The sequence below is a fragment of the Triturus cristatus genome, chromosome 1_2 (genome assembly GCF_964204655.1).
Source record: "Triturus cristatus chromosome 1_2, aTriCri1.1, whole genome shotgun sequence".
Classification (NCBI taxonomy): Eukaryota; Metazoa; Chordata; class Amphibia; order Caudata; family Salamandridae; genus Triturus; species Triturus cristatus.
The window spans coordinates 1,151,901,342-1,151,929,037 of NC_140580.1; the positions used below are offsets into that span (position 1 = coordinate 1,151,901,342).

The 27,696-nt window shown below is 45.9% G+C and overlaps 1 protein-coding gene across 3 annotated transcripts in view; it reads left to right on the forward strand.

Moving 5' to 3' along the window:
• The window catches only part of RAPGEF1 (Rap guanine nucleotide exchange factor 1), a 703,893-nt gene that overhangs the window by 603,170 nt on the left and 73,027 nt on the right, over positions 1–27,696 (forward strand). For all 3 annotated transcript variants that reach the window (XM_085613927.1, XM_085613929.1, XM_085613930.1), the window contains one exon: positions 2,046–2,124. In XM_085613927.1, the coding sequence (XP_085470053.1) occupies positions 2,046–2,124 (79 nt within the window). The remainder of the gene's footprint in view (positions 1–2,045; positions 2,125–27,696) is intronic.

The following is a 27,696-nucleotide window of genomic DNA, read 5'->3' on the forward strand; positions in this document are numbered from 1 at the left end:
TAAGGTCATCCCCCGTTCAGGGCCCTAGTTTCATGGCACCAGTGGTCAGTTTCTTGCATGGCTCTGCGTTCCTGGTGCGGAAAGTCGTGTACAGAACTGACGTCAGCGCACATGGGGGGCGCCTAAGTAGTCTCCGTGACGTCATCTCGGCACTTACGACGCCAGCGACGGACGCAGAACCGCAGGACGCCACCTACTGACACGCAAGGGTACTGCTAGCAAAACTTTCCAGATCCAGTCTGACGCCTGGGGATATTCTAGAAGGTAAGGAATCTATCACTAACTAATGTCTCTTACAGATATATTGTTACACAAGTAGTAACTTGTGCATATGCACATAACTGCAACATATCTAAAACAGTAAGTTACAACTGAGCAAAGTCTAGACTGGTGATTTGAAACCTTCTGAATTATTTACACATTATGAACAACTAATGACAAAATCCCAGAAATACTAAAAGTGTGTGATTTACAGCCAGAAAGAAAACATGACTTACCCTGTAAGCATCTGTTTGTATTGCTGTTGATTCCCAGACTCTGCATGCTCCTGTTATCTAGTGCTGGGCTTGAATTGTTGCAAGTTGTTTTTCTTCAAAGCAGTATTTTGAGTCCAGAGATAAACTGTGATTCCTCCGTTGGGTCCTAACACCCATGTGCGCCAACTCACTGTGTGATTATTTTTTGCATAGCGGGTGAGAACGTTGAGTAAGCGCAGTGTAATGCATCCTGCTGGAGCACCTCCATTTTCATTTGAAAGACATGGATGCGCTGACTGCCATCCTTCATTTATTCTATTCCAACGCACACTCTTACAGACCATACAGCAAGACACTCTTTTCTTCAACCTCAGACCGCAGAAGACTCTACCTCACGACATTGCACTTCGTGAAGTTTTCTCTTCTTTTTACAAAAGGGACAAACCAAGCGTGGTCTGCTCCTATCGGGGCATTCCGGCTTTGTGGGGGACCACCAGAGACAATTCTTCTCCATAGCTTATGTTTAGATAAGAGTCCTAATTTACAAAGCCATATAAAGCAATAGCACTGACTGGGGTAATCTCACTGAACATTTTTTCATGACTATACAGAGTTCATTTTATTCATAATGTGGAATGCTTATTGGCTTTATTCTCTGTATATATTTAGCTTTTTTGCTTATTTCACATCTTTATCACAACACTCTTTCTCACAAACAAACCTAGCTGTGTTTTTCATGGTTGCCGTTGTACACTTTCACTAACGCTATACGTAACCTCTTTGGATGCTTACACTTCATAATAACAATTTACAGACTTGGAAAAAGCCCAAAATCTACTGATGTGAGGCTCGAAACACGTTTTGGCTATATTATCAATTACCCAACCTGGATCTCAAAACATGACTTACAAAGCGGGATTCATACCATGACATTAATTAAACGTTGCACTTATAATTGTTTCAGCTTATGAAACTGGATATTAAACCATCCAAGTGTAAATACACATCTGTACAGCATCCTTTTCTTGTAAGTATGGCGTAGCATAAAGAGAAAATGGTCCCAAACTCCTTACAAGGCATACTTATAAGCAATAGAAGCTTTAACAGTTTTGTGTACATTTGGTCCTCTACATAATGTATTCTGATGTCATTGCAAGGGAATGGGGCAGCTTGGCGGGGACCTTAGCCCGCGGCTACAGATCTCCGATGTTATGGCAACATTGAGTCCAGGCGTGGACGCCACACCCGCTCCAAAAGAATCCATCTTTCTAATTGTGATGTACCCTTGTCTTACAGTAATTACATAGGGAAGTGATTCAATGAAAATTAATATTGTATTATAGTTATGATGGGTTCTCAAATTTTGTTAACTTGTGCCATTTAACCAAGAAGCAGTTGTTTGCTCAGCTTTAGTAGTATTTTGATGGGTTTTTTTAATGTAAAGTTGTATTTATTTATTTATATGAAGTTCTGTTTATTTAGTTTAGGATAGTTGGCTTTATGTCTATAATGGTAAAAGCCCAAATAAACTTACGTCTCTATTTTCTTTGCTTTAATTATACACCACAGGGTCAGGTCTATAATTATGCTGCAGGAAAAGGCCCAGGACCGGGAAAGGCTACTGCTCAAGTTCATTAAAGTTATGAAGGTAAGATTGTCGGGGGCTTAGGTTTTCAGGGCAGTGGTTCAGAAAGTGCACACATTCCCGTTGTAATTTGGGTTCATGTCTTGTGTGTTTCGTATGGCGGATAGCTTGTATATTTGTGGTTCATCTTTTAGCAGATAAAGGCATGGTGGCTCAAGGAGATAGAGATTCACCCCACAGCACACGGTTTGTTCTAGTTGGAAAGCCAGGATTACATCTCAAGTTGACCACTCTATTCGTCGCGGTCAGTAGCATTATGTTGTTTGAGAGTTAGCTCAGGTTGCAAGGAACATTCCTCGGTGATAATAGTATAAGGAAAAAAGAAGATTGCAAAGCTGCATTTGTTTCTCTCGGATTGTGGATAGCCGTGAACAATAAAAGTTATATTACCCCAGTGGTTTGCCCAGCTGCATGCATTCTTATAACAGCACACAAAATATTCTCCTGCAATTGAATTGTCATTCATTGGCAAAACATCTGGCAGCAATAAATAGTCACATGCTTCAGAGCAGCTGGCTTAAACTTTGTTTTGGGTGCAATCAGGATACGTCACCTGCCTTCATGAAAAGCGAAGTTCAGCTATTTGATGGGCAAAGGTTTAAACTTCCCCCAGCCCTAGACGCAACACCTCGAGGAAAAGAGATGGTCAGCCAATCCCAGACTCTTAACTTCCAAGCAACATTGACCATGCCTGTCCCTTTTCTTTTGTTACCTCACTGTGATGTATAGCCCTTTTGGTGCAAAACTAGAGAAAGGTACTGTAGGACAAGTGTTTCTTTGAGACAATTCTACTCAACAATATCCCACTTCTAAAATTAGGAGAAAGGGTGCACTTTGCCTAGTGGATTTGGAAGATTCATTTTTCAACTTTCCGTTAATCTCAAGGGATGAAAATACCATTGCTTTGATTTCAGACACTTCAAGGTGCTTCCATTTGATCTCTGGTCACCTCATAGGTTTTATGAAAATGCACGGATTGTGTTCCAACTCACATAAGAAGTAAAAGCTTAGCTGATGAAAAGTGCTGAAACTTTCTGATAAAGTAATTCAAGTCAGTCATGTGCACCATCTAGAAGGCTGCAGTTCTTAGCAGCAACTCTGCATAGTTAATAGAGACTGGTGCCAAAGCTCTTACTCCATCCTTTATAATTCTGTGCTGATCAAGAATACAAGTACTAAATTTGTGTATTACTCTGAAGAATTCGGACAGTCTAGATTTCTGAAGTTGTGGCATACACCGGGGTAGTTTCAATAATATCCTTTATTTAAGCATATGACGACAAAGGTGAAGGTCCCTCCTGCCAGCCAGCAGCTGCCAACCAAACTATTGGAACCTCACTTGGTGATCTCACTAGAATGTAGGTGGCATGACATTACTCAAGTATTAAAATTCTCTTTCCATAAATGCACATAAAAATGAATCACTACATAGTAAATGATAAGATATACAACTGACACAAAATATGACAATAACCTCATAAGTGGAAATGAAATAAACTTACATGGAAAAATCAGACGAGGAAGCTTAATGCAAAGTTTATAAGCATATACCGTAGATCATAACACCACCTGTAGTCAGTAAATCAGGCTGGCATCATTCTGACTCTCACTCCATAGTTTTCTCTTCTCTCCTGTCTTCCCATCAGCAGCTCTCAAAGAAACTCCTCACTGACAGAGCCTTCAGACACCTTACACTCCATCTCCACTCTAGACCCATTCACACATTCCTCATCTGTCATCATCATGGCACCACTACAATCTTTGTCCTCATCCAGTTGGATGGAACCTTCTAGTCTAGTGCCACCACAGTGGTAAAGTTCTACCCTTCTTCTCTTCCACCTCTGGTAATTTTGTAACATTACATAATTCCCCCATATAGCCACAACATTTTAAGGACCTCTAAACTTAGAGAGACCGCTACCGATTCTTCCTGGTTTCACCTTTACCCAGTCACTTTTGTGCACCCACATATCAACTTTATTCGATTTAAAACACAAAACGATTCCAGTCTCAATGGTGATTGCAAACTCCTTCATCCAGAGAGGAGTTAGTTTGCTTTGGCTCTAGCTTTCTCCCATCATATAAAACGGTGTGCTGCTACTTCCCCTATTCACACATGAACAATGCAGCCACACAGCTTCACAAACAATCCTTTCCACGTCCAATCTGCTTCTTACTGACATCTCCATGACTCATTTGAGACTGTTGGATCTCTCTGCCATCTCATACTTTTGAGGATTATAAACATTCTTTTTGCACTGTTAGACAACATTCTTTTACATAAATGTATTAATCTGGTAAGAAGTCAACTGTGTGCCATTTTCCGTAACCATGTAAGAGGGAAAGTCTTCTCTTGCAAAAATCCCCTTGAGAAAGCTTATGGTGCCAGCAGTAGTTATTTCATTCATGGGGATGCCGATTGCTAAAATGGACATTACCCATTATTGGATATTGGATAGGCACCGCGACCACTGAATGGACTTGTGGCAAGGATTGCTGAGCAACAGCTGACAAATTTGTATATATAAAGGTAGAGGGTGTCCTCGGAAGCACAGATTCTATGTTTGCACCCCTCTGAGGCGGAAGCCGGAGGCTTGATTGCTGAGTAATTTTAAAACTGTATGCTTTGTTGTGTGCTTCTATTGCACTCCGTGTTTTTAATCACACGCTTTTTTCACTCACCCTGCACTGCTGCTTCTACGCCCGCTCCTCGCGCTGACGATCTGAAGGTGACGCGCTGGAGGCAGGGCTTGCCGCCGCTGGGGTTCGAGTGTCTCCACGCACCTGTGCTGGGATTAGCCCCGCCCATTTTGCCTACTTACTCTCTCACTCTCTCCCGCTCGCATCAGATTCTATGTTTGCACCCCTCTGAGGCGGAAGCCGGAGGCTTGATTGCGGAGTAATTTTAAAACTGTATGCTTTGTTGTGTGCTTCTATTGCACTCCATGTTTTTAATCACACGCTTTTTTCACTCACCCTACACTGCTGCTTCTACGCCCGCTCCTCGCGCTGCGGATCTGAAGGTGACGCGCTGGAGGCAGGGCTTGCCGCCCCTGGGGTTCGAGTGTCTCCACACACCTGTGCTGGGATTAGCCCCGCCCATTTTGCCTACTTACTCTCTCACTCTCTCCCGCTCGCATCAGATTCTATGTTTGCACCCCTCTGAGGCGGAAGCCGGAGGCTTGATTGCTGAGTAATTTTAAAACTGTATGCTTTGTTGTGTGCTTCTATTGCACTCCGTGTTTTTAATCACACGCTTTTTTCACTCACCCTGCACTGCTGCTTCTACGCCCGCTCCTCGCGCTGACGATCTGAAGCTGACGCGCTGGAGGCAGGGCTTGCCGCCGCTGGGGTTCGAGTGTCTCCACGCACCTGTGCTGGGATTAGCCCCGCCCATTTTGCCTACTTACTCTCTCCTGCTCGCATCAGATTCTATGTTTGCACCCCTCTGAGGCGGAAGGCGGAGGCTTGATTGCTGAGTAATTTTAAAACTGTATGCTTTGTTGTGTGCTTCTATTGCACTCCGTGTTTTTAATCACACGCTTTTTTCACTCACCCTGCACTGCTGCTTCTACGCCTGCTCCTCGCGCTGACGATCTGAAGCTGACGCGCTGGAGGCAGGGCTTGCCGCCGCTGGGGTTCGAGTGTCTCCACGCACCTGTGCTGGGATTAGCCCCGCCCATTTTGCCTACTTACTCTCTCACTCTCTCCCGCTCGCATCAGATTCTATGTTTGCGCCCCTCTGAGGCGGAAGCCGGAGGCTTGATTGCTGAGTAATTTTAAAACTGTATGCTTTGTTGTGTGCTTCTATTGCACTCCGTGTTTTTAATCACACGCTTTTTTCACTCACCCTGCACTGCTGCTTCTACGCCCGCTCCTCGCGCTGACGATCTGAAGGTGACGCGCTGGAGGCAGGGCTTGCCGCCGCTGGGGTTCGAGTGTCTCCACGCACCTGTGCTGGGATTAGCCCCTCCCTCTTCTACTCCTATATAATGGAGATTATGTCCCGACCGCGCAGCGGGCGGGCTCGCCAACGGCGCGCCAAAGGCAAGCCCTTCCGCGCCCTGAGGCGCCCAGCGGCCCGTAACTCTGCCCATTCGGACCCTCCTTCTGGTCGCTTAGTTCCCTACTCCTCTGAGGAGCTTCTCATCCTTAATACTACCTCTCCCTCTTGTACTCCTCTTGACTGCTCACTCATAACGTCTTCAAAATGCTTGCATTGCAACTTTGCTTTCTCCGGTTATACTGTACCTTCAGTACCATCAATCCCTCCCTATAAGTTTTGGAGTATCAATTGCAGATCTCTGCCCAAAAATAGTGATCACATTTTCGATCTATTGTCTTCCACCCAGCCAGATGCCCTGTTTCTAACGGAAACCTGGCTTCAGGCGAGTTCCGGCCCTGACATAGCTTGTGCCCTGCCACCCGGTTACGTAATAGTCAGGCAAGACAGAGCCACCGGAAAAGGGGGAGGGATAGCGATTATCTTTAAAGACACTTATTCTTGCTCTCTGGATGCTGTCCCTTTACCAAACTGTGAAGCCGCACTTTTTAAGATAGCTGTCTCTCCTCGACTGACACTATCAGGCTTACTTATTTATCGTCCCCCTGATAAACCCACACAGTGGCTAACCTCATTTGCGGACTGCGTAGCCCCCCTCGTCATGAAGGCAGCAAACTTCACCATCTTGGGAGACCTAAATCTCCATCTAGAGGACCCGCAGAATCGACTAAGGGGAACGGAGCTTACCTGAACGCCGACGCCGCCAAGAGTCCGTGCAGTCTGCATTCCTGTGCCGCCATCGCCAAGAGTCTTCGCCAGCCAGATTCCGCGCCGCCGCTCGGGACTACGAATCCCGGCAGCACTTGCGGCGGCGCACAGCACGCACGTAACAACAGCGCCAGGAGGCGCATAAATTCAGCGTCAGGCCGGCGGAGCGGGGGGAACGGAGCTTACCTGAACGCCGACGCCGCCAAGAGTCCGTGCAGTCTGCATTCCTGTGCCGCCATCGCCAAGAGTCTTCGCCAGCCAGATTCCGCGCCGCCGCTCGGGACTACGAATCCCGGCAGCACTTGCGGCGGCGCACAGCACGCACGTAACAACAGCGCCAGGAGGCGCATAAATTCAGCGTCAGGCCGGCGGAGCGGGGGGAACGGAGCTTACCTGAACGCCGACGCCGCCAAGAGTCCGTGCAGTCTGCATTCCTGTGCCGCCATCGCCAAGAGTCTTCGCCAGCCAGATTCCGCGCCGCCGCTCGGGACTACGAATCCCGGCAGCACTTGCGGCGGCGCACAGCACGCACGTAACAACAGCGCCAGGAGGCGCATAAATTCAGCGTCAGGCCCGCTTCGCGGGACGCGAGCGGGACGCCCGGAGCGAAGCCCGGGCAAAGGGCGGGCCCTCTACGGCCCTCATCGGCAGGAAGAGGCAGGGGCAGGGCCACACATGCTGCCTGAGTCATATCGGACGCTATCGTGCAAGTAAGTTGAGCACTAAGCAGCCCCTATTGTTATTGTTTTCGCGCTATTTATGGTTACAGCCATAGTCATGCCTAAAAAAGCAGCAATAGTTCAAAACAACAAGATGAACAATTATTTGGTACAGACTGTACAAAAAATCAACACGCAAAGGAGGGAGTCTTTGGGGTTGAGTCAATCTCCGGACTTACTCTGTCTGTCCCCGCCCTCTTTTGCTACTACTTCGTTCAATGAATCGAACACACAAGATGTCCTTAGCGTCGCCACGTTAGTGGATATTGTCCCACAAGTCATACCTGAAATCCAGGTTAATGTAAACCCGGCTCTTGAAGATTCTATCATTGAGGGTGATATAACCGTTGAAAGTGATATTAATCCAGATCAAGATACACAGTCTCAGACACCCGAGGTGCCTTTTCTTGATGTAACACCCCCAGTTCATGAAGTGAGAGCTAAACGTCAATGCACTAAGATCCCCCCTAAACGGGGTGGCCTACGTTCTGGGGCTAAAGGGAAGAGAGCCAATACTTCAAAATTTGCACAAACAAACTGCGCTGAGGATTTTTTGACTCGCTCTCTTGAAGAGGCGCTTCTAGAAAAAATTGCGGACTTCTTTGAGACCAAAATTAATTCCATTATTAAACCCCTCATCTCTAAGATAGATAAACTACAAGCAGAGATCAAGAAGCTGGGTGGTCAGCAAAACACAGTTGCAAGCGGCATTGAAAATTTAACCACGTTAGTCACCTCTTTGATCAATAATCATGGGGACGCCGTTGTTGGTCCAATTTTGGGGGATGGAAAGGGAACAGAGTCAACTGGGGATAATCCAGCGACACTTATTCCCAATGCTGCTACTGGGATTTCTTTGCCTCAGTGCGCTCCAGCAAATTTAATTCCTGTGACGAATGTTACCCAAACGCAAACATCACAACCCCATACTTCTACGTCGGATTCCCTGCAATTTATTGTCGAGGCCACACCCGTGGTATTAGTCCTTGCAAATGTTCCTCTCTTAGAAAGAGGCTCGGCGGAAAACTCTAACTCACTGTGCAGCAAAGCCTTACATTGGTTGAGTAGTAATGTGCGGCTAGCTCCAGGAGGTCAGCAACATCTTGCAAGTGTAATTAAATCAGCATTCAGGGTCCCGTGGCTTGGAAATCGCCCTAAAAAATTTAAAGGTGATTGTGTGGTTGTGAGCTTTTCAAATCCAAGCGTTCTTCCCAATATCCTTGTAAATATTCTTCCCCCTCAACGTAGACAAGGTACTGTGGTTCCCCTAACTCTGAAATTCTTTTACGGGGAACAGCAGAATGTATCATTCCCAAAGTCTCCTTTTTTAGGACCAATTACAAACCGGGATTTTCATTTTAGATGGGGCCAAGAATCAAGGAATAACGTATTCGCTCATCGACAACAACCCTCCGCACTTAACCCTGTTACACAACCCGTGCAACTGTTTAATCGTTTTGCGCCACTTTCTTTTCTGGATCAAAATGATTGACTCTTGCCAAGTCCAATTGAAATTGCTGAGGAACAACAGCCGGCTCTTGTTTTATCTTCTGAGTACTCTGCTGGTAATAGAGTTTGCAGAATCTTGAGCTGGAACATTGCTGGCCTTAGATCCAAATTTAAAGACAAAATTTGGTTGGAAAAAATCAGGAGTTATGACATTCTTGCTTTTCAAGAAACTTGGGACTTGTTAGAGTGCTTGCCACTAGATGGCTACTCTCATTTTTTCGTACCCGCCGTCCCTAGTAGAGCTGGTAGAGCTAGGGGCGGGCTAGCCGTATATATTTCTCTTGACGTTAAAGGCAAATGCAGTTACATCCAGTCTAATTCCAAAAATTGCTTAATGGTTGAATTGACTTTATCAAACTGTAACCCTATTTTACTTGTAAACTTTTATAATTCTTTGACCAGTCATTTTTTTAATGAGCATTTGTCAGCCTTACAGGATTTCCTAGCCACTCATATTGAGAATAGTTGCTGTGATTTTGAGGTAATCCTAATGGGGGATTTTAATATCCACCCATGTTTGGCAGGTTGTTTGAGGGAAACTGAGATACTTCCTTTTTACCCTTTATCTCCGCATTTTGAACACACTTTAAGCGGAGAGTTTCTGGAATCATTCCTGGCTACCCTCAACCTTTATGAATTTTGCACCTGCTCAAATGATATGAGGCTACCAACATACGTGGGTCATGACTCTGGTACAATCATAGATTATATTTTTGTTTCTTTAAGTCTTTTATCTAAAATATTTTCATATGGGGTAGAGGCCTCTGTTTTTAGCGATCACAATCCTGTGATTTTAGAGGTTTTAGCATTTGGAGTCCTGGAATTCAGAAAGAATGATAAATTTTGTGCCTTAGGTCTTGAGCTTAAAGATCAAAATCGCAGGTTAAAATGGGACCAAGTCACCCCATTGTCCTTTTTGCAGGACACATTGGCAAAAGTCTCTGATGAAATAGCTATATGTCTTGATAATGAAAACTCGAGTGTCAAAGTGGTTGACGCCTTTGGTGTTATATGTCACCAAGTCAATCTAGACTTGTCCATAAAGGCAAAGTTAAAAAAATCACCTGGCCCTAGATGGTTTGATTCAAACTGCTCTAGGGCCCATTCAGCTCTTTTAAAGGCGTTAAAGGGTAACCCTAGAAATAAAATACTGATAGCTTCACTGAGGAAACAATATAATTTTGCTATTAGAATGAGGAAATCCGAGATTAAAAATGAGGCATGGGAAGAGTTGTTACTGCCCGAAACACAGAAAGATAGTGTAAAATTCTGGGCAGTTATAAACCACCCATATTTTGTGGGATTAGATAATCAGAGAGCTGACTGTATTATTTCAGATGAACAGTGGGTGTCACATTTTAGTAACATCTATAGTCAAACTCAAACCACAATAGTTTCTGAACCAACATTAGTAAAATCTTTGACTCGCATTCCCCCTTTTACTCAGGAAGAGGTTATACTTGCCCTAAAAGACACTCTTTGTAAAAAGGCACCTGGGCCAGACGGGGTCCCAGCAGACTTCTTTAAGACCGCCCCTCAATTTAGCTCAAAAATTCTAACCAACATTTTTAACGCCACTAGGGATTTTATTTTCCCCTCTAGTTGGTTAACTTCGACCATTGTACCAATTTTCAAAAAGGGACAGCGGACAGATCCGGCCTGTTACAGGCCTATCTCTCTTATTGACTCAAGCGTCAAAATTTTGGGGAGAGTCCTGTTAGGCAGACTGTCAACGATTTTAGAAAGTAAGGGCATTTTATCCAATGCACAATATGGCTTTAGAGCCAAAAGAGGAACTTTAGATCAATGCTTAAACCTGGAGCTTATTATAAACAAATATGTGGTCGCTAGGGGTGGTTCACTGTACATGGCCTTCATGGATCTCTCCTCAGCCTTTGACATGGTCAACAGGTCGAAGCTGTGGGGGATCCTGCTGTCCATGGGCCTTGACCCACCCCTGGTCGATTACTTAGCTGAGTTACACAAGGATCTTATGACTTCTGTAAGAGCCACTAGGGAAGGAAGATGCACCTGTCTCTTTAAGTCTGAGAGGGGGGTTAGACAAGGGTGTATACTCGCCCCCCTTTTATTTACCTTATACATCAATGACCTTGAGACAGTAATGCAAGCATCACACAGTGACATTCCACGAGCAGGGGAGACAAAGATACCTGTCCTACTATATGCGGATGACGCTGTTCTTCTTGCACGCTCTGGAGTTGCACTAAAAAAACTCCTTTTAACTTTTGGAGCTTTTATGGTATCTTTGGACATGAAAATTAATACAGATAAATCACATGTAATGATCTCAGGACAAGCGGGTAGGAAAAAAAAGATGATGACATTTTACTGTGCAGGAAAGGAGGTAAAGAGAGTCCCTTCTTTCCCATATCTTGGTGTGACTTTTGACGAAAAGGGCTCTTGGGGCCCTCAGCTTCAGGTTAAAACTAATGCTGTCGCTAGAACGACCGCAGGGCTGATGGGCTTCGCCAAAAGACTGGGCGCTCGTCCTATGGAAAGCATAATCAAAGTATATAAAGCAAAGTGCTTGTCAGTTGCCCAGTATGGCTCTACTATCTGGGGTTATATTAACCCCACTAAAATACAGATCGTAGAAAATAAATTCTTAAGATCTCTTCTTTCTGTTCCCCAATCGACCCCGACATTCGTATTGCATAAAGAGGTAGGACTGGGCTATATATCTGACACTCTGAAATTAGCTCCAGTGATTGGGTGGCTAAAAATTTGGCTTAACCAAGAGCTTACCTTAAATCACACCATTTTAAAAGATTGTTTAGCCCTGGATAGAGCACTTAAAATACCATGGCTAAGTTACGTGAGATCACAGCTGTCCTTAGCAGGCCGATTGGAGCTCTTCTCATCTCCAGATAAAATAACTCATGAAGATTTAAAATTAATTAAAAACACCCTGTTAAATCTATATGCTCTGGAAAGAGAAGCACAAGAGTTAAAAAAACCTTTGGTAGGGAAATATGTTTTGCTCACTTCTGTTCCTGGAATGGAACCATATCTTTTGTGGGTAACAAATCCCTACCATCGTTTTCTCTTAACAAGATTCCGCTTCAATTTAATTCACTTTATCCTGGGTAACTTTGGAACTTGGGCTAGACCTGATGACGCTGAACCCTGTGACTGTGATTGTTTCTCAGTCCAGGATACGATGCACTTTATTATGTTCTGCGGCCATTATACTGAGATCAGAAAAAGGTACTTGCTCCCTATTTTACGTACTCAGAGTTTTATCCAGGTAAAACCAGCCCTGTTGTTTTTGCAACTTCTCCCTAATATAAATGTAGCCTTTGCTGTTGCAAGTTTCTTAGTCGCAGGAGCAAGGTTGAAGAAGCTCCAATTAAGGCATAGGCATTCTATTGGTGAAAAATGAATTTCCTCTTCTTTTATAATGTACCCTTTTCTTTCTTTTTTAAAAAAAAAAAATATTTATGTATGTTTTAAATGTATTAAATCCTTAAATTTTTCTTTTTTTTTGATAATTGTATGCAGTGTAATGATTTGATGTATTCTTGTTATGTATCTTTTTGCTCGATCTTTTATGATTTTTATTAATCGAATAAAGATAATTTGACTGACTGACTGACTGACTAAGTTGCACATTTTTATCCGATTGCGAAGCTATTAATTTAACACTTCGCAATAAAGGTCCTACTCATCAGGCAGGACACTTACTTGACCCTGTCCTCTCTAACATTCTGCTCGATTGCACCTACCCTGCCCTCCCCCTTGACTGGTCCGATCACTATGCTATTCATTTCACTCTGCCTGCTGATCTCAATAAGTGCCTGCTTCTTCCTGGCACTAGAAATTACCTCAGAGCCTGGTCTAGGCTAAATATCTCATCCTTTAACGCCTCTCTTGCGGCCAGTTGCCCCGATATCAACCTTGGGTGCACTGCTTTGGCTCAGGAAGTATCGCACTGGCTAACATCCAATATTGACCACCACCTGCCACCACGTCTTAGGCCATCCACCCCGCATCTCGCCCCCGCCCCTTGGTTCACAGATGCTTTAAAAGTTACTAAATCCAAATGTAAACACCTGGAGAGGCTGTGGCGAAAATCTTACGCCCCAAATGACAAATCAATCTACCGTGTAGCACTCAGGCAATACCACCAAGCCTGTCGTAAAGCAAAAGCACTGTTTGTCTCACAGTCGATTGAAAAGGCCATAAATCGACCGAAAGCCCTCTTCTCTACGGTCAAGAAGTTAGCTGGTTCAAATACTGTCCCCACTCCACCCGCGTTAGGGGAAGCGGAATGCAATGAAATTGCTGACTTTTTTATATCTAAAGTCGAAACTATCTACAATGCCCTGTCTCGAGCTTCCCCTATACCCCTGTCTGACTCCTCCACCTGGACCTTATCGAGCCTACCACCCCAGGACATATTGATCTCCGAATGGCCTCTGCTAGATTCCAATTCGCTGCATGCCTGTCTAACTAAAGTCAACTCAGGCTCTCCTCTGGACCCTATTCCTTTGAGCATCCTTCGACTACTTTCCCCTGATGCTCTACTAATTATTCAAGAGCTCCTTAACTCTTCATTGCGGGAATCCATAGTCCCGGATGAATGGAAAAGGGCTCTGGTAGTGCCACTTTTTTAAAAAAACCCGGTGCAGATCCCAAAACGCTTGCCAACTTCCGGCCTATTTCTTTGCTGCCCATGTTCTCAAAGATCCTGAAGCGGCATATCAACTTACATCTTACATCTCACGTGGAGACCACTGGTTTTCTACATCCATCCCAATCAGGTTTCCGCTCCCAGTTTTCCACTGAAACAACCCTTTTGGGGGTTACGGAGAACCTTAGTATCCATCTTGATCATGGTGAGACCGCAGCGCTTATTCTTTTAGATTTAAGCGCCGCATTAGACACGGTTTCACATCCTATCCTTCTGAGAGCCCTGAGAACTGCGGGGGTGTCCGGCTCTGCTCTCGACTGGCTGGCCTCTTTTCTAGACCATCGCACCTTCCAGGTTGTCTCGTCCGGTTCTTCCTCCTCTGTTCGTTCATCTGCGTATGGTGTTCCGCAGGGGTCCTCACTTAGCCCTCTGCTTTTTAATATCTACGTGAGACCCCTAGCCACCATCGTGGAAGACTCTGGTCTTTCCCTTTACTCATACGCCGATGACACTCAGATTCTTTTTTCCCTTTCATCGGCCGCCGCTAACTCCCCTTCTGCTCTTAAACTAGGACTTAGTCGAGTTGCAGAGTGGATGCAGGCGAATCTCCTGAAATTGAATGGAGATAAAACAGAGGTGCTCATCCTGGGCAAGCAAAAGCACCTCTGGGGCCCTTCACATTGGCCGGCAGAAATGGGCCCATTGCCTCTTCCAGCGACTCAGGTTCGCAATCTTGGATTTGTTATGGACGAATCACTCTCCATGCGACACCAGGTGGCTAAGGTAGCGGCCACCTGCTTCTCCATTCTGGGGTGGCTGCGCAAAATCTTGTGGATGCTCCCAGTAGGATCAAGACGCCAGGTGGTCCAGGCTTTAGTCACCTCTCGCCTGGACTACGGTAATGTGCTCTACCTTGGCATCACCCAGGAGCTCCAGCGGAGACTTCAGCTGGTACAGAATTCAGCGGCTCGCCTCCTTTGTAAGGTCCCGTGGAGATCTTCAATCTCTCCTTTTCTTAGAGACCTTCACTGGCTCCGCATTACAAACCGGACTAAATTCAAGGCCCTCTGTTTTCTGCACAAAATCAAGCAAGGGCGGGTCCCAGGCTATCTTAAGGCCCTGGTTCAACCATACTTTCCATCCCGCACCCTTAGATCTTCAGCTCAGGGCAACTTTGTGATTCCCCGTTTCAAACTTTCGAGAATGGGCGGCTGCTCCTTCTCTTACGTCGCCCCCAGACTGTGGAACTCTCTCCCGGTCACATTGAAACTTGAACCATCTCTTCTGAAATTCCGCAAATACCTTAAAACCTGGCTCTTCTCTCTTTAACAACTGCGATGGGCAATCATTGAATCTATTGGCGCCGGGAGACCCCTTGTGGGTAGCTGCGCGCCTTACAAATTCAATTACAAATACAAATACAAAAAATCTGGTGACACTGGTGGGGCTGTTATCAAGATCTGAACCCAGACTGCAGAACTCCCCCAACGAGATCCCTGACGCCTATTTCGCCGGTATAGAGGCCGCAGTGCGAGAGCTACTATGGGAGGGACGTGCTTCTCAACTGATTGCAATCAATTAATGGGCGTGTGGTAAATAATTTTCCTTTACCGGGACTGAATTTGATACAGAAACATAATAAAATAGCTCAGTAAAATGAGAGGCAGAATCCGTGGTATTAGAGGTTCGGAATGGGCTTTATTCCAATACTCGATTATAATCGGATGCTTCAAGTTCCGTCACCACGAAGGTTCAGGAAGTGAAGTACACACATTATTGATATGAAATGACTTTTATAATACATACATTACAATGAAGCGAATGCAATAGGCGTAACAATTGATAAGGAAAATGACGAATTGTCTGCGTAACCGAAAATGGGTGGAACAAGGAGTAAAAAGGAACATAATTGGTTGTGATGTCACCTATAGGTGGATCTATAAGATAATGCTTGGCATAGATGCGCGCGCAGCAGCATGACGTGTAACTAGGGGGTGAAGGGGACTTGACATTTAGCTCTACATGTGGAGACAAGAAGTCTGAGGGGTCAAGTCAACCTAATCCCAAATCATATCTAACATCCTATGTTTAAAGAACTATGTTATCCACAAAGGAAGGACTCTCGGACAGAATCTATTCTATACTGACTGTGCGTGCGTGTACAAGCGTCTAGGTGTCTACACTAAATGCGAGGGCAGGAATCTTCCATAGTAACAGGACTATGAATTACTTGCATGAGGGCAGAGAAGCCGGGCCCTTTGCTTGGTAACTGGAAGAATGTTTACTTAAACTACTAGGCAGGAATGCATCGGCTGAGGGGGGAAGCAGATAACTCGAAGGTGAAATACAGTTCTTGGCAGAGAATAGGCTGATGTCAGGCTTCGTGAGCCGCGCAGAGAATGAGACAAAGTTCATGGTCACAGATGCAGGCTCAGACTGGAGCTTTCAGAGGCAGAAGGCAAGAAGAGTTTGATGACAGAATCAGGGCCTACTTGCCTGGACTGTAAAATGGCATGAGTGAGCCATATAAAGCCGGTGGCCTTTTGTACTTAGGAATGGAATATCCGGCCTATTCATGGCGGATCTGACAGAGGACATGTTGACGGTGGACGCACATGTGTTTGCGTCTTTATAACTGGAACTGGAGGGAACATACATGTACTTGTGACATGCACATAGAACCGTTGGGGTCCAAGATAGGGGACATAACTGACCAGAAAAATCCATATTTCCACAGGCGCACGGGGAACATGATGACCCGAACTTTCGTACGGTCCGTTGGCTCTTGGGACGGGGTGGATACAACAGGCCACTTTACACAAATCCCCGCAAACTTCTCCTCGCGGGGCCTATGGCACGCACAGTGGAGATTTGGCATGGAGTCAATAAAAAATGGGGTTGGAATAATACACTCACTAAGGCCACACCACTCTGGGAGCCCGACAGATGGGACATGATAGGGATCTTGACAGTAGGAGATATGTGGGCGAGGGGTACACTGGCAACGTTTGCCGATATGCAGACCAAATATCAACTAGCGCAGTCCGAGACCTTTAGATACCTACAGATTAGCCATGCAATTACCACTGCTCTACCTAAGGGCCGTTTTTTGCCTGAGTCCACCCCGTTGGAGGATAGGCTGTTACTTGACCCTATGCCCACCAAGGCCATATCCCTCACATATAAAAAAAATTGCTAAATAACCATCCTGACCCTTTAGTCCGCTTGCGGCAGAGTTGGGAGGTGGACCTTGGGGACATAGATGATGATTGGCACGATGCGCTGGCTTCTCCCAGGGAGGTGGCCATCCCAATGAGACTGTGCCTATTCCAACTGAAAATCCTACACCACGACTATTTCGACGCGCGGACCTTGTTTAAAATGGGAAGACGACCTGACCCTCTGTGTCTCCAGCGTTGTAACCTGCCGGCCACCTTCTTTCATGTATTGTGGGAGTGCCCCAAAATGCGACAATACTGGGAAATGATCACGAAGCAGATGGAGAAAGCATGTGGTAATTCTCTGAAGGCCTCTCCCCAGATGGGTCTCCTCAACATGTGGGAAGCCACGGACCTCACTCAGGCTGAACAGACATGGGTCTCAATGGGGTGGTCAATTGCAAAACGGAATATAGCGCAGAGGTGGGGGATGGGGACGGCCCAGTGTTTGAGGGATTGGACGGTGGACATGGACAGGGCAATTATTGCCGAGAAGGATGTGTTTAAGCACAGAGGGTGCCCCAAGAAATGCGACCATAAGTGGGGGAGGTGGAATAAATATAGTGTCGACATCTGTGTATCCCCTACCATCGAACTACAGCGTGATAGACGCCAAATATTGAATGTTTCTGGACTTGATGACACACTCCCGCCCTAAACAGATGGACATGCCTGTTCTATTGTGCACTGCCGAGTGGGGTGGACGCGCGGTTCTGTACAGTATTATGCCTAAATGTACGCCGCTTCATGACTGTGGCGATCATTGTATTTCCGTGTGGGTGTGGGGAATTGTGCTGTGCGCAAGGCACACTCTATATATTGCACTTCTTAAATCTTTATTGTGGACTCGAGGATTGTTCTATCCATGCCTTGTACCTTTGCTTTATTTGCTCAATAAAAATTGATTAAAAAAAAAAAAAAACATCTGAACATAACCTTTTATCGAAGTACCATGAAAGTCCAATATAGTCCATTGGTCAACCGAATTGTACTGTATGTGCAAAATTGCTGTATGTGATATTACTGTTCAATAAACAGACTTGCCAGAATAAAAATGAATGAAAAGCAGTCTATGCTCAACTCCAAGATCACGAGAGTGCCACACATCTCCCTCACAGATGTTCTACTGACCCCAGATAATGGTTTGACCTACATCCTGCTGGGCCTCTCAGCTGTCTTCAACACTATCTACCATCCTACCATCGTCTTGAACAACCTTCACTGGGAGTCGTCTTAGGCAACAACCACCAGATCGTTTACGTGGGCACCTACTGGTCCCAAAAGCTGTTGATCACATACGTAGTCTCCTGGAGTCCCACCTTTTCCCTCGTCATCCTCCACCTCAACATGGATGCCTTTGGGTCCCTCCCCAAGATAACAGCAGAAAAATTCGCCAGTACACCAACAACATACAATTCTACTTGAAAGTCTCAGCCACTCCAACCATCCAGTACTTCAAACACTGCCTACACTGTCCACACCTACCTGATGCTCAATGCTCCAAAACCAAATTCCCTTGGATTCATCTTGGGGGACACATCGCCAAGCTTAATCAATGTGGACTGGTACCAGCTTTCTGTACTAATGTAAGTGAAGTTGTTCTACCTCCTCTCTTGCCCTCCCCTTCCCCAAGAAAGAGTATTGCTGTTCAAGCTCTTGTACTTTATCACAACCTTCTAGATTCCACTCGGCCCTGCCCTCTAACCCACTCCCTCTGAGCATGCCTCATCAAGGGCCTGAAGAAATTAGACATCTCCACACAGATGGAACTTCACTGGCCCCCCATGCCAGCCCATACCATCTTCAAAATCAGCTCTATCGTCTACAAAGCAGCCCAAAATATTTGGTTGACCAGCAAACCATCCATATTTGATATCAGGACACCCATAGTCAGAATACCATGAGATGGAAAAAGTAGTACAAAAACAGGAAAACATGGCAGTAGGCCTTCTTTGTTTATTCATTCTAGATCAGGAACATCTCTTGTATCCATCAGGACAGTCCCTGTCGTGCTCCAATTTAGGCACAGAGCTGAAGACACATGAGAAATGTGCCTCTTTTTTGGATAGTTAAGTTGAACTGCTAGTATTTTGACTCTGCACATTGATAAATCACTAATTGCTTTCCCAGAGAATGGGTTTCGTTTACCATGCAAAGATAAATTGTAAGATCTTTTATAGAAATACTTGTAATTGTATACAAATGCACTGCAATCACTTTCTCAGCCAAAGGCACACAGCCTGTCTGTACTTTGCCTAAGGGAGCTGCAGAATAGCCATGCCCGATCTCCTTTGCACAGATCCAGTGGGTCCTGCAGCCTAAAGCTAGAGAAGGTTGTGAGAAAGTGCCATCTTTCTTGCATGGTATGCCCCCACTTTTTGCTAAATTGCTGAATGTACTTTGATTGAGTGTACCCTGGGTTCCTGCCAATCAGGTGCCCAGGGCCTATGTTCCTTCCTTAAACCACACAAACTCCAAATTGGCAAACCCTAGCCACATGTCAGCCCCTGGTAAATGGTACCCTAGGTACCCAGGGCCTTGTGGCCAGGGAAGGCCTCTAAGGGCTGCAGCACTCATTGTGCCACCCTCAGAGGCCCTGTACCCTTACACACACACACTGCCTTGCAGGCTGAGTGTCTGGGTGCAGGACAAAACAAAGAGTCGACATGGCACACATCTCTGTGTGCCATGCCCATCACCTACACTGCCAAGGCATATGTCAGTCACCCCTCTGGCTGGGTGCCTTACGCCTATGGTGTGGGCACAGGAGCAGGAGCCCTGTGCCCCTACAGTACCCGGGTCCATTCCTGGGCACTGTAAGTGCAGTGCTGCCATTTAAGAGTACATGGTGCTGAGAGCTCGTCAAACACGAGCTCCACAGCACCATAATGGCAACATTGAAGACTGGGAAGTTTGGTATCAAACTTCTCAGCACATTAAACCCACACTGATGCCAGTGTGGGATTTAATGTACTAAGCACCCCAGAGGGCATCTTAGAGATGCCCCCTCACAGCTAACCTACAATCCACGTCTGCTCTGAGGCTGCCCAGGCTGCCACACAGCAGACACGTTGCTGGACCCCTGGGTGGGAGAGCCCCTGCTCTCCCCGGCCTGCAACAATGCACATCCTGGGTGAGGTGAGAAATCTCCTCCCCCAGGATGAGCAAAGGGAAGCTTCAAAGGCATACCGCCATTTGGAGTTTCCCCAGGCCACTGCAACCCCCCACTCTGGCGGGAAGCTTGGCCGGAAACCCCATACAAGGACAGGGGATGTGCCAGCCTGCCCACCCCACCCCTCAGGTGGGGGAGGCGAGGTGAAACACATCTCCGGGCTCTCGCCATCTTGAAGATGGGAGGCCCTACCCTATCAGGATTAGGCTACTGCCCCCCTCCCACAGGAGAGAGGCAGGATAGGGGGTGTACCCACCCCAGGACAGGGACCCATTGGTCCCTGGCCTTCACCTACCTGTAACGCCCCTAAATTTAGTATTTAGGGGCCCCCTGAACCTTCCTCCCCTAGATTCCAGATAGAAAATTACAAGAAGAGCAAGAAGAACAAAGACCTGCCCTGCAGCTGCTAAAAAGAGAAGAAGACACCAACTGCTTAGGCCCCAGCCCTACCGGCCTGTCGACTCTCGAACCTGCACCAGCGCGGCATCTCTCGTGGCCAGCAACCTCACCAACCCCGGAGGACCTGGCTACCTTTTGGCTCTAAGCCCCTGGGACTCCCATGAGTAGAGGCTCTACTCAAGAAACCTATTTTTAACCCCTGGCAGCAGCCCGGAACTGCGAACCCAACACACTCTGCACCAGCCAAGCCTGGCCAGTGCCGGAGTGGACAAAGACCCTGAGGACGACCCCACGGCGACTGTGACCCCGAGTCCGGCACCCAAGGACCCCCCTCGACATCCCGGAGGAAGCCTGCAGCCTCAGAACCAAGTGCCACCCCAACCGCGATCAACCAGAGGGTAAGATTCCTGACGTCAAAAGGCACCCCTGCACCCGGCGCCCTGCGGCCCCCTGTGCCCAATCCCGGGGTACCCACCTAACCTACAACTACCCAACTTACCTCTCGAAGTGGTGGTGGCACCTGAAACATCCTCATCCCCGAGCCTGCAGCCTTTTTCCAAACCGGAACATTCCCATTGATTTCCATTGAGCGCCCGAAGGCTCAAAAGCACCCTGCACCCAGCCGCCCGAGTGGCCCTGGCAGTGCCCTCTCTACACTAACCTACTTCCCCACTTGCCCTGAGTAAGTGACCAGGAGCCCAGCTCCCACAGCCGCGTGGCTTGCCAGACAGCAGCCACCAACCAAGGCCCCCCTATCCCTCATAGGATAACATTGGGCCTAACTCTCTCTGCACCCGGCCGTCCTGAAACCGCTGAGGGTGAACCAACTGTACCTACCTAACACTGGGGGACCCCTGAGTCCATGCCCGGAATTTCAACTCTGCCAGTCGAGTACTTACCCTTAAACCGCTAACCTCATTTTCCTCATAGGGTAACATTGACTGGCTTTTTCTTCAAAAATCTTCTAAGTGTGAACTTTTCAAAACTGCAAAAATTCACCAAAAATCAGCCAAGTGACAAAAACGAATTTACTCACCTGCTCCTAGGTGAGCTCCCAGTGCTGGATCTTGGTGCCCAGCCCTGACCCTGAAAAGTGTTCACAACTATACTTACCTCTAACTCATTTTTCTCCCATAGGAAACCATTGTCTGCTTTTCTGTGAAATTTCTTCTAAGTGTCTATTTTTGCAAATTTGAAATATTCTTTTAAAATCGTACCATTTCTGCAAACGAAATTACTCACCTGCTTTTGATAAGGACCCCAGTCCTGGGTCTAGGTACCCAGTCCTGGATTACTAAAGTAACGATAAAGTACTCTACCTGCAATTTGAAATTCTTGCAATAGAGATCCATTGAATGTTTTCTTTGAAATATTTTCTAAGTGCTAACTTTTGAAATAGCTAAATATTATTTAAAAATCATTACAGTTATTAAGTCGACTTTCATCACTTGATTCTGAATACTGACCCCAGGCTGGTTCTAGGAGCCAGACCTGGAATTCCAAAAGTAATCTGAAAAGTAATTTATTACAAATAACCTGAATTTACCATTGAGCTCAATGCATTGTTATGTTTAGGAAATAGGATTGTTTATTGCAACCAGCTGTGACTGTTTACACAAATTTATTGCTTGAGACAAAAGTATTTATATTCAACCTCTCATTCTGAGAAAGTATATTTTTACCCCCTTTGTGGTTCTAAAAATAAAACGAGCATATATTTTATATATATAAACCATTGGCCTAGAGTTCAGTTATTGAGTGTGTGAAACCATTTGCTGACTGAGTGTGTACAATAAATGCTTTACACTGTCCTCTGGTACTGCCTTACTGCTCGACCAAGCTACCACTTTTGAGAGTAAGGTCATACCTAACTTTGACCTCTATCAGCCTCTGGGGGACTGTGGACTCTGTACACCCTGTACCTATTAGGGAACAGTATATACAGAGCCACTTTCTCACAAAGGTGGATTGATATCACATACCAGGTAGAGGCCGAATTGAGATAGCAAAGGAATGTGGAAGAGGTGGGGGGGAGGGGGAATGAGGTAGGTCAGGACAAAAGAAGCTAGGAGGGCAGAATGGAAAGAAAGAGCTCAGGCCTGCTGTTCCAAAGTGACTTAGGATCACGGGTCAGAAAACCAGTTTGGATGGCACCAGTGTTTTCAAAGGATGGGAATTAATGTAAGTGGTCTTCTAGCAGGGCATCACATATTTTAGGGTTGACATTTTGAAGGCTTCATACTGAACACTTTGTGGAGTCATAGCTGTGAGAAACCCTAAGTAAACTAGGGTGTGGCTGGGGCGTAAAAACCAGAGTACAGATATCCAACCCTCTCCCATTTTGAGATTGAAGAGTTTGATTTTGCACAAGCATGCTTCACATGATGTTCTGTTGCTTGACGAGTGCATAACTACATCCAGAAGGAAGCAAGGTATGTGTGGCTTGTTAATCTCAGCAGCCAAGCCTTGTGAGTGTTCCCAAGAGACGCAACACAACTGGAAGTCTGAGCAAGTGGGGTGGCTAGCCAAACCGCAAAGGTATGTGCTTCAGAATTTGAAGGCAGAGGAGAAACTGCTAGAACAATGAGAGGATTGAACCACTTTTTATCTTAACACACCTCTAAAAAGCACCACATCACAACACTGTACCACTCTCAGATCCCACCTGACCACACAATCACTTCTTGGCTGTATCTTTGACTTTGATCTGGTACAGTGCTTCACTGCCTTTCAACTAGATGTGAACTATTAAAATACCACATACATGCCAGTTATGAGGCGTTTGTTTAATTGAACGCAGTAGATCACAATGCCTTTCTGGGTAACTGTGCATGATATATAGTTTCCAAAGCATGTGACTCTATGAACGCTGAAGTCATGGAGACGAGAATGGGACTCAGTTGAAGTTCTCCAGCATAGGAATCTCCTAGATGTTGTTCGTCCTACACTCACCAATGAGTCAGTGCAACATTCTTTAAAGTTACTCTCTCTCTGCTGTGAGAATCTGCCCAGCTCCTTGGAGTGGGACAGGACTTATTGTCTTAAACATTGCATTCCAAATAATGAAGAGGACATGAGCTGCTAGCATATATACTTCAGTCTTGTTAATGAGTGCATGGATAAAAAGATAAGTGAATTTCTGTTCGATCAAGTGCTGGAGCAATTCTGTTAAAAATTACTATCATTTGTATGTAGCAACAGTTGCTGTTGATACATATGCTGTGCATACTCCTGCCATCTAGTTTTGAGCTGAGACATTGGAAGTTGGTTTTCTTTGAAGTAATCTTCGGTCTGCAAGATCATGTGACTCCTCCTTTAGCCCAGAATACATCAGGAAAAACCTTAACCTGCGATTGTGTTTTTCTGCCATTGGACTCAGATTTTCAGCTTTTCTGCTCCTTTCGGCTTCATTTGACAAGGACCCTGAACGAGCAGTGTATGAACGGTCTACCGCATTGATGACTGGGTTGCTTTGGATCAGACTTAGATTTCTGTCCTGGAATAAGGTAGTGGTAAGAGTGAATTGAGGGGGAGTGTGTTGTGGAGAAAGCACAATTTTGACCAAGATGTCATAACAAATATCCATGGTCTAATCACCATCGAGTCTGTAACCTACCTCTGCCTGTCCTCGGAGCATTAGAAGTCTGCCTAAAGGGCGTTTAAAAACAAAGAACTATCATTTATTGCTGAGAACACTGCTGGGCTCATTATAAAATGCAGTGTTGAGGCCCATCAGACATAGAGAACCTTTTGAGTTCCAGTTAGGAGAGAGGAAGCCCATCTGGTATCCTGCCGGCACAGGGAGAGGGAAACCCCGAATCGTATTCTTAAATCGATCTGACAGCAAGGAGGAGGAACTCCTATCGCAGCAGAGAACAGACTCCAGAACAGTCTAGACCACGTCCTGAGCAACTATTACACCACCCTTACTCGAGAATCAACCCACCTGAGGACCGACCTTGAAAGAAGTCTGCACTGAGGCAGACCACTACTCTTGAGAGAATCTGACCTCAATTAACAAGACTAGGCGGAAGTGGCACCGACCTTTCTTTTCCTCTCCCAGCTTCGAGCCTCTGCACTCATGGACAGTCGTTTAGCCTCAAGTCTCTGCCAGTCCACCCATAGAGTTGAAGACTGCTCCGAAGTTCCCTCTAAGCCCAACCCAAGGACCAGTGTCTTACCAGCAAGATCAAAGCGTGTTAATCCCCCACTGCCCTTGAACTGCCAGAGGTGCCTTATGTTAGGCAGCGTAAAATGTTCATTCAACATTCCGCAGAGAAGAACCTCACTAAGCCAGTCCCTCAGAAATAAAGTCCTATACCACAGCCAGCTCCAGGGGGAAAGAGGAAGTTTACCTTTGATGAGCAAATGTCAGATAAAATACAGTGCTATCAAAGCCACTAGTCCTAGGGTCAAAGACACTGGTCTTCCACAACATTTCTCCCCTCTCATTCCCCAACCTCCGCCACAGACACCACCACTTCCTCCTCCATCTCAGCACTTGCACTAATCAGACTTGGATGAAATGAGTCCTTGTGATATGCAGGATCCATATCTAGAACCCGGACCAGCCAAGAATGGGGAGGATCCATACGATTGTTACTTTCTACCTACAGAACAGCGCTGACCTTAAACCCTATCTTTCAGTGACTCAGGCAGCAGATATTGACAGCGCGTCACCGACCCAGGTAGCAGATGCTAAACTGCATATGCAGAAGTGTTAGCAGACTTAAGACAATACAATTTCAAAGCACATGCTGCCAGGGTACCCAGTGAGGAATATAGGGCAGAAACACTGCTAGCATGACTCATTCGTCAATACACTGATTCATGCCCTATAACTGAAATATTCACCCCCTCGGTAACAGTTTGCTCCCAAGCAGACTTCAATCAAGCCGCCTTTAACTATTACACGGAGGTATACAGAGCCCCCAGACAGATCCCATGATGGTGGACCAATTCCTTGCCACTCTCTCGTTGCCCCACATCGCTCCACTAATAACCCTGATGCAAAGAGTGTTGCAAAAAGCCCAGGAACAAATATGATTCTTATTGCCCCTCAATGGCCAAGGCAAACATGGTACTCAACCCTCCTAGAACTATCCAAGGGAGAGATGGTCAGGATCAAAGCAGAAAAAGACCTGCTGACAGTGCAACAGAGCCAGATTTCCACCCAGAACCGGTGACACTAAAGCTAGCGGCTTGGTGCCCGAGTACATAGAGTTTGGGCGTCTCAACCTGCCCCCGCGGACTATGGAATTTCTAAGGGAAGCAAGGAAGCAGTCAACAAGAAAATGCTATACAGCAAAACGGAAGCGATACACTACATGGTGCACTGCTAACAACAAAATTGGTTCAATCAATACACAAAAACAGTGATTACATACCTTACTTACCTCTTAGACAGCAACATCAACTTTTCCAGCCTTAAAGTGCACCTTGTTGCCATAGTGGCATACACAAGAGGAAAATCGTGCAAAAGCTTTTTTACAAGACCAGTCCTCAAAAGATTCTTAGAAGGAGCAAAACGAATAGCTCCACCAAGAGCTGCTCCCGCTCCCCCATGGAGCTTAAATACAGTACTTTCTCAACTAATGACAAAACACACCGAGCCCATGCATGCAGCAGACCTCAAGCATATTACTCTAAAGACGGCCTTTCTCATTGCTATAGAGTCACTACGAAGAGTAGGTGAACTGTAAGCATTACCAATACAAGAACCCTACTTAAAAATTCATAAGGATAAAATAATCTTAAAAACCAATCCACAGTTTTTGCCAAAAGTGGTATGTAAGTATCACTTAAATCAAAACGTTCTCCTGCCGGTTTTCTTCAAAGACCCAAAAACTAAAGGGGAAAGAAGCCTCCATACCCTGGATGTAAGGAGGGCTTAACTATACTATTTGCAAAAAAACAGAACAGATCAGGAAGACAAAACAATTGTTTGTCACCTATGCACACAGCAACACAGGGTCAGCTGTCACAAAAGCAACTATTGCAAGATGGATAGTACAAGCCATCCAATACTGTTATTCAAATGCCAAAAAGGAACTAACAATGCAACCAACCGCTCACTCCACTAGAAAGAAAGGAGCAACGCTAGCCTTTATGGCCAATCTACCCATTGATTCCATTCGCGCAGCAGCAACATGGGCATCACCACACACCTTTACAAAACATTGTGTGGACATACAAATGAATAAGAAAGCTCAAATTGGACAAAGGGTGCTTCAACACCTGTTTGCAAGGTCCTCCGTCCACCACAGGCTCCCAGACACGGGAGAAACCACTACGTTATCAGATGCACAGCATGTGAATCCAGAAAAGGATTCACACTGCAAACCGAAATGGTTACTTACCAGTAGTAGTAGTTTTGCAGCTTGAAGAATTTACTAGATTCACATGCGACCCACCCGGCCTCCCCTATAAGGAAAACAAACAGGTGGGAAAGCAAATGATTATATCAGTATTTCTCAAACCATCTCAAGGATTACAAAGACAAGAAGAACAGAAAAAAGAATCTGAAGATGGCCACCATGCACGTCGACCTCCAGGATACCGTCTGACATCACGCGGGGGACGTACCTGACACCAAATAGTGGTCGACAGCGACCAAAACAAACAAAAAAAAAGACAATACCGGACCCAACCACTACATGGCTGAATGATGCACAGCATGTGAATTCAGAAATTTTTTCAAGCTGCAAAACTACTGCTACTTCTAAGTAACCATTTTGTTTGTCCCAAGTCGGTGCACCTCCCAAAATATCCGGTAATTATTCCACATTCAAGATTAGGTGCAGGATCGCTATCCCTGTGCCAGATCCTGAATCTAGAAAAGTCCTTTGATACCTTATCCTGGCCCTATCTCTTTGCTGTACTTCAGCGCCAGCTGGTGGGTCCAAAACTGCAAGTATACACAAGACTATTTACAGAAACCCCACATGCAGAGTCCGACTGGGTCGCCACATATCACCCCCATTCGCAGTATCTAGAGGCAAGCGGCAGGGTTGTCCACTCACCCCCTTCTTCTTCCCCCTGGCGATGGAGCCCTTGGCGGTTCATCTTCGGGAGGTGGGCAGGGAATGGGTTTTCCACTGGCAGGTGTCCTCCATAGTGTATCCCTATACGCA